The following is a 7894-nucleotide window of genomic DNA, read 5'->3' as shown; positions in this document are numbered from 1 at the left end:
GATTGTCCGGGATCTGCCACGAGGGTGGTGGAAAACTGACCTGTGTCGCCCTGCTTGGAGCTGGGGAAAGGGAAACCACTGCTTTCGTTTATGTATTTTTTTTTCTTTGAACACTATCGTGACACTGAGCCTGAAGTGAGAGGAAAACAACTCTGCTGCTTTTAGGTTTCTGAACGGGGGAACCACTTTTCAGTAGACCAAAGCAGAGTTTTTCTCTCTACATCCATTCTGTTTAAACCATTCCAGCCTTCCTATCTCTCCAAAATGAGGGATGCTCTCACTGTGCCCAGTGGATGCTCCCACACAGGCTTTGCAGTGAAGGCAGGGCATTTTCCTGCCCTAGAACCACAGACTGGTTCGGCTTTGGAAGGGATGTTACGACCCGCTGCAGAAGGTGAGGGTAACCCAAGTTCTTGCTGATACTGATGTATTCCATTGAGTGTCTTCCTGTAACTTTTCTTGTCCTGTCAGCTGGAAGCATAAGGGAATATGCACAAATCACAAAAGTCTCCTTTTGCAGGCAACAACAGACACTAGACTGTGCTGGTTCACTGTCTCATCCTAGAAGTCTGCCGTGGGGTGGCAGTCACCTCACCGTGGCTGTAGTTGCCACCTCACCGTGGCTGTAGTTGCCACCTCACCGTGGCTATAGTTGTCACCTCACTGTGGCTGTAGTTGTCACATAGGTGTCAACCCCTTGCCTTGATCTCAAGTTGAATAGCTGAATGTGACAGGATGTGGTCAGTATGACAATGGCAATAACTGTGAGATGAGCCTTCACAGAGGCCACCAATGAGCAAGTGACAGAAGAGCAGTACCTAAAACTGCTGGAAAGCTGTACCATGGTATCTCTGGGCATGGACTGCATTGACAACTTGTGCAGACACTTGACTGTGAATCCCCGGTAAGAGATATGGGGGGAACACTGAACCCTGTGGACACAAAGAACATGAGCTGCAAAGGTTGTACATTGGTACCAGGCCCAACTCGCCCCTCTAAAGCAAGAGGTAAGAGCAGTGGTCACAACAGCACAGCCTTTCCAGAATTTACAGTTCCAGTATTCCTTAGACTGGTGGATGCTGGAGATCTGTGATGTGACATCTCACTCTCGGTGAGCCACATCACCAGCAGCAGATGTAGCTGCAAGAAGTGACAAATACCTCTAAAGTTTGAGTTATGTATTGAAACTCCTCAGCTCTTATCTCCATAGAAGAAGTTTTTACAATATGAAGAAAGAGTTAAGGTTTCTAGGACCCGATCACCATTGATTAGCTTGCACCATACTAGTTTTTTCACCATTTTTGTATATTGAATGCACACACCTGTGAAAACTTAAGCCCTCTAATGATGTATGATGCAAATCAAAATATAATTGCATCTCTCTATTGCACATATTTGCTAGATGGTGGTAAGGCAAAGGGGTAGAACACAGTGAGAGCAGCACACCCCGACCTCAGATGAACCGTGGCAGACAGGACCGTAAATGAGCTGAGGGTGATGAGCCCGGGTACAGACCATGGATTAACAACTGGCAGAATGACACATGAACCTGCTGGAAACACATTTCACAATATCATCCTGGAGTTCCCACTCCTGCATCAGGACCTCCTCATTACTAAACATAGTATGCTACTGACTTATGACTAGCTCTGGAAACTTCAGCAAACTAGAGGAAAGCACGTCACAAATAAAGAGATGGGCTGTAGCCTGGAATCCCTGTCTTTCCTCCTGTACTAAATGGCTACTGGTACTTTTGTTTATTTGTTCTTGGTGTGTGGTGATGGAATTAAACCCAACCTCTGAAATTATTCCCTCAGGAAGAGGGAAAGTATTAACTGTCAAATGTGGAGTTTTGATTCTACAGAAGTGAAATTTTCAGTCATTAGTGAGACACTAATGAGTGTCCTTTCCTCCTCTCCACAACCACAAATGAGCTGATGGAGATGAGGGAGTCCTAATTTAAGTAAGAATCTGGGGTACTCCTTCTCACTGACTTAGCAAATGAACTTGGCTTACAAGTTCTTGCAAGGGTGTGTTTCCTCCTCACTTCAGGTCTCTGCTTTAGGAATCCATGTTAGTCACCTCATTTCTAATACTGAAGAGAGAACATCAACAGGACCAAAGGGTGCTCTAATACTCCAGTCACCATCCCTGGCAGTGTTCAAAAACTGAGTGGATGTGGCACTTTGTAATATGCTTTAGTGGGCATGGTGGTGTTGGTTGAAGGTTGGACTTGATCTTGGGATTCTTTTTCAACCTCACTGGTTGTGGATTCCTGTCTGACATTGGTGCTTTGAACTCAGCCTCTGGCTGTAACCTCGGCAGCTGGGGGACCAGCTGTGCTAAGTGCAGGGGACTGTGCTCCCTCACTTGTCCTGCACATGGGATGGGATAACCCCATCTGTAGGTGCAGGCTGTGGAGCAGCTCTGGATAGACCCGTGATTCCTGGGGTTGGACATGCTGAGCACACCAGCAGTGCCTCTGGGACACTGAAGGGTCATTGCATACCAGGCTGCATCCACAGCCCGTTATGGCTAGGCACTAAATTCTTGTTGCTTGGCACTTGTGGGACTGTATCAGGACAACTGTGCACAGTATAAGAAAACCCCAAAGATGTTACTAGAATGGTGTGAGTCCAGTGGAGGACAAGCAAGTTGATCACAGAACTGGGGCACTTGGCATGCGAGGAGAGGAGAGGAGAGGAGAGGAGAGGAGAGGAGAGGAGAGGAGAGGAGAGGAGAGGAGAGGAGAGGAGAGGAGAGGAGAGGAGAGGAGAGGAGAGGAGAGGAGAGGAGAGGAGAGGAGAGGAGAGGAGAGGAGAGGAGAGGAGAGGAGAGGAGAGGAGAGGAGAGGAGAGGAGAGGAGAGGAGAGGAGAGGAGAGGAGAGGAGAGGAGAGGAGAGGAGAGGAGAGGAGAGGAGAGGAGAGGAGAGGAGAGGAGAGGAGAGGAGAGGGGCATGGCTTAAATTAAATCTTCAGTGTGCATGAAAAAATAAATATTCACAATGAAAACACAAGGGAAGTTGTGGCAGGGAAGGTGAGACATCCCCATGCTTGGAGATATCCACACTTATCGAGAGAAGGTCATGAGCAACCTTGTCCAGCTTTGCTTTTAGCAAGGACTGGACATCCAGAGGTCCTTCCCAATCTCATTTTCTCCATGGTTTGATTGTGCTCGTGCCGTTTTTCACAAGTGTTTTCCCACAAGGTTATTTTCAGATTTCGATACCTAATTGGTCCCTGAGGTTTGACACAGTGAGGAAACACAAGGCTGCAAAGCACTGCCACTATTATAAAAAGGAGCTGAAGAGAGAGGAAATTTATTTGCCAAAAATCAATTGTCAAACTAAGTTAAGGAGAAACAGAATCAGACTCAGAATACTTTTCGTACCATCCTGGATTGTTGTGAATATGCTGGTAACTATCTGGAACATTTCTTAGAGTTTGGGTGCAGGTTTTTGAATAGGGAAAGTTTAAAGGGGCATTGACTTGGAAAACTGAACTTCTAGTCTTCAAACTAAAGTAAAAGCCTTTAGCTGTTACTGAGGGAGTTTCTTGGTTTAGAGGACCATTCTCAACTTCCAGATAATAACTGTCCATCTGTGGTATTGTATGTCCTATATTTCATATGATTTATGAGAGGGAGGTTGTTTTGTATTGGTGTTTTTTGAGAAACAACCATAAGACGATGCCAATACACTCCTGTGTTTTGCTGGAAAAAGGGCACTAAGTGGAAAGATTTGATGGGAATAGTGCATTAAGAAGGGTTGTAGCATCCTGTCTTATATCTATCTTTTTGTTGAGCATTTGAAGAAAGAAATTTGAGTGTCTTGTTTGATGTGGGCTATGAGGTAAATAAGATGCACTTGCTTTTCCTGGAAATTCCCTGTGCTGGTGTTTACTTCAGTCATTCAGAAATACCTGAAATGAGTCTGAAATTAGTCTAAAAGCAGACTGAAATATCCAGATAACATAATAGAAAAAAACTGGGAAACACAAGTGCAAAACAAGACATGTTCCTTTTTAGGGCGAGGAGGGCTGGTGTCTGGGAGGAAGAGGAGGGAGAATGCAGTTGAAATACCACAGATGGGACCTGGAAAGGCTGCAGGAAAAGAATGTGATTGAAGGGCATCAGACAGAGTTTTCAGGTTTCACCTCACGAGGTAGTGGGATGGTAGTGTAGTGCAGTAGTGCCATAGACTCGGTGCACTGGACAGAGTACACGTCTGACCTTGGGGTGGGGTGTTTGAGGGTAGAGGGATGCTTGGAGATGGGGGCTCTGAAGAAGAAAGAATGTCCATCAGCATCAGAGTTGATCACTGGAGCTGTAGAGCCGAGGGTAAAGAAACAGACAATTTCCCCACAGTTTTTCGCATTCTCTCTCTCACACTGGTGCTTGCTGTAGCATCCAACCATTGCTCTGTGCATTTTGCCTGCTCTCAGTGGCAGCAAGACAGCCTTAACGTTGTAGCATTGCTGTCTTTCTGTCTGGCCTCTTCTCTGTAAGTCTCTATCTCTCTCTCTCTTTCCCTGTCTCCTTTTAACTGCAGTATGTTTCTCTTTTGCAGGATTAATGTATCCTTGAACCAATCTAATCTGCCTCAGAGTAAGTCTGTAGTGTGATTGCATTCCTCTGTGGTAAGTCTCTGGACACAGGTGAAGTACTCACTCTGGGCATTTGGCTTTTTCCAGTATTTGCTGGAGGGTGGATGTTGTCAGATCATTCCGAGTTTGTCCCAGAGTCTAGAACATCTTCTGCACCTCTCTCAAGTGTGCTGTGAGGGAACTGTAGGAATAATTTTGGCTGGGGTGAGGACTCAGTCTTACAAATGGAGTTTGGGACTCCTTTTACACGACCAGGATTTTTAAAATGTGGTTACTGTGGCTACTTCAGTCCTTTACAAGAGGTTTGTTGCTGGTATTGCCCTGTAATGTTAGCAAAGCCAAACTGACACATGTTCAGTTGTTTTCCAGCAGTTCCCAAAACAGGTCTTTTCTGTTTCTGCCAGCAGTGATGCCTCAATGAACCGCACAACTGTAGTGGAATTTGTCCTCTTGGGACTGGCTAACAGCCGCCGTTTGGAAATCGCCCTCTTTCTGTTCCTCGTCATTGCCTATTTCTTGATCCTGTTTGGAAACTTTTCTGTCATCAGCATCACTCTTGTGAATCATTTCCTTCAGACCCCGATGTATTACTTCCTCAGGAATTTTGCCCTTTTGGAAATCACTTTCACCTCCACATTCATGCCCAGCACCCTGTACAGTCTTCTGACAGAGAGAAAGACAATTTCCCTGCCTGGTTGTTTCCTTCAGATGATGTTTTTCTACTACTTGGGTACCTGCACGTTTTTCCATATGGCAGTGATGTCCTTGGATCGCTATGTTGCCATTTGCCACCCTTTGCATTACACAGCTATTATGAACAACAGATTTTGCCTGCACCTGATCCTGAGCTGCTGGGCAGTGAGTTTTCTATTGATGTTTCCTCCCACCATTATGACTGTCCAGTTGCCATTCTGTGGTCCCAATGTCATGAACCACTTTTACTGCGATGCTTCCCTGCTGTTGCAACTGTCCTGCACAGACACAGGGCTCATCGAAGAACTGATGTTTGTCATAATCATTATCATCCTCCTTGGTACCTTAACAGTAATTGCTCTTTCTTATGGCTGCATTATTGTCACCATCTTGCACATACCATCTTCTGCAGGTAGGAGGAAGGCATTTTCCACTTGCTCAGCTCACCTCATAGTGGTGATGGTGTTTTACAGCACATGTATTTACAGGTACATCCGCCGGGCACAGCGAGGTGGGCAGGACTCTGACAAAGTTCTTTCTTTGTTCTTCTCTGTGCTGACTCAGATGCTTAACCCCTACATCTACTCGCTCAGGAACAAGCAAGTCAAGCAAGCTTTAAGGGAGAGCATTCTGAAGTTTTCTGGCTCCCTGAGGCAGCCGTGAACAGTGGAATATCCCATCCAAGTAACTGAACTGTTTCCCAGATGCAACATCTGTATTGTGAATTAAAGATGCTGATTGCAAATGGTTTGTGCTTTCTAGGTGTTATGTAGCTCCTTCTGTTAGCAATGAAAATATGCCAACACAGAAAGGATTTTCTAGTCTTCCGGTACCCAGCTTCAGCTTTGCCCCAGTATTTTCCCCCCTTGCTGGGATGTGTTAGCCTTAGTGAACAACCAAATTCCCACTCACACCTCCCACCCCACACTGGACAGAGCAGAGGCAGAAAAGAGGAAAAACAGAAACAAAAACTCTCATATATTGAGATAAAGACAGAGAGATGGTTTGCCAATTTCTACCAGGAGTGAAACATACTGGATTTGGGGAAAACTAACATAATTTATTGCCAACTAAAATAGTTTAGATTGTGAGAAACAAAATTAAATAGTAAACACCTCTACTTCCCCCTTTTCTGTGCTCGAGTTTATTCATTCATTCCAGACTAGTCCTCCACTGTCCCCAGCAGTGCAGGGTGGGTGGGGAGGGTTATGGTCAATGCATCATGTTTCCCCTCTGCTGCTTCTTTCCTCTCACACTTTTCCTCTGCTCCACTGTGGGTTCTCCACAGGCTATGGAGAACACATTGAGCTACCATTCTACAAAGCAAGTACAGAAATACCATTCTTATTAATATTTTCATTTTTAGAACTTCAGCTGCCACAAAGCTATGTTTACAATCACTCCCATGCATATTATAACCACCAACAAAATTCCTTGTCCTCCCTCTAATTCAGTATGGGACAATCCTTGATCCCAAGGACAATTCATGGAACATTTTGTTTCAGTCTGTCCATAAAGGCATTTCCAGGTTTGGGGCTAGCTTTGGCCGTGTGTAGTGAATCCAGGGATATCCACCAGTAATTTTCACAGCTGTGTGGATAGTCAGGAGAACTTGGAATGGTCCTTTCCACTTTTGCTTGAGTGGTTCTTCACTCCAAGTCTGGCTATATACCCAGTCTCCTGGGCAGTTCGATGGAGTCGAACATCCAAGGTCACTGGTGATGCTAAAACAATAAACCTAGGCAAGGATGAGAGTGTTTTTTCCCAAAGTTTCCCATATTCCCTCAAATTGTGACTCCTTACCACGTGTCTTTCCCTGGGTATAATTACAGCCTGACATTGTCTCCCGTAGAGGATTTCATATGGGATTATTTCTCCTTGGAGCTTGGCTGAATTCTAATTCTCAGCAATGCCAGAGGAAGAGCCTGTGGCCACTCAAGTGGTGCTTCCTGACAAATTTGGTCAGTGGTCTTGTTGAACCTCATGCCGTTGGTCCTTTGGACACTCACTGTTCCCACTGACTGTGGCATTAGTGTGTCCAGGTGTGAGTGTCTGCACAGAGGCCGTTTGTGTGTGCAAAAATGTTTAATGTAACAAGTGACACCAGGACCCTGGAAGATCACTTGTTCCTAAACAAATAATAGAGAACAGATTGCCAATCCCTAAAACAAACAAAATAATTTACAAAAATAATAATAAGAGACAGGAGAGAAGAGAGAGAGGGAAAGAAGAGAAATGTATGATGATAATAACTAACATTGCATTCAAATGAAAAAATTTTAAAACATTTCTTCTCATTATTTCCTTCAGTACCTGTTATATTTTCTAGTTTTTTCTAGCTTTAACCCCAGCTGGCAGCTAAGCACCACACAGCCACTCACTCACCTCCCCAGGGTGGGAAGGGAGGAGAATCAGAAAAAGGTGAAACAGGGCTTGAGATAAGAACAGTTTAATAATTGAATAAAAGTAAAATATAATACTAATAATAACAATGATAATAATGAAACAGAGAGGGAGGAATAAAACCCAAGGAACCAAGGGTGCACAGCACAATTCCTCTCCTGACCAATGCCCAGCCCATCCCTGAGCAGTGACT

General features: G+C 44.8%; 1 protein-coding gene across 1 annotated transcript; it reads left to right on the top strand.

Annotated features, from left to right (window-relative positions):
- Positions 1-5015: 5015 nt before the first annotated feature.
- On the top strand, positions 5016-5961 carry LOC104697839 (olfactory receptor 49-like). The gene has a single exon (XM_010412887.3). It carries the CDS (start codon positions 5023-5025, stop codon positions 5959-5961), a length of 939 nt encoding a protein of 312 aa, XP_010411189.2. The 5' UTR covers positions 5016-5022.
- Positions 5962-7894: the final 1933 nt, after the last annotated feature.

Source organism: Corvus cornix, chromosome 27 (genome assembly GCF_000738735.6).
Source record: "Corvus cornix cornix isolate S_Up_H32 chromosome 27, ASM73873v5, whole genome shotgun sequence".
NCBI lineage: Eukaryota > Metazoa > Chordata > Aves > Passeriformes > Corvidae > Corvus > Corvus cornix.
This window is presented reverse-complemented; position numbering and strand designations above follow the sequence as displayed.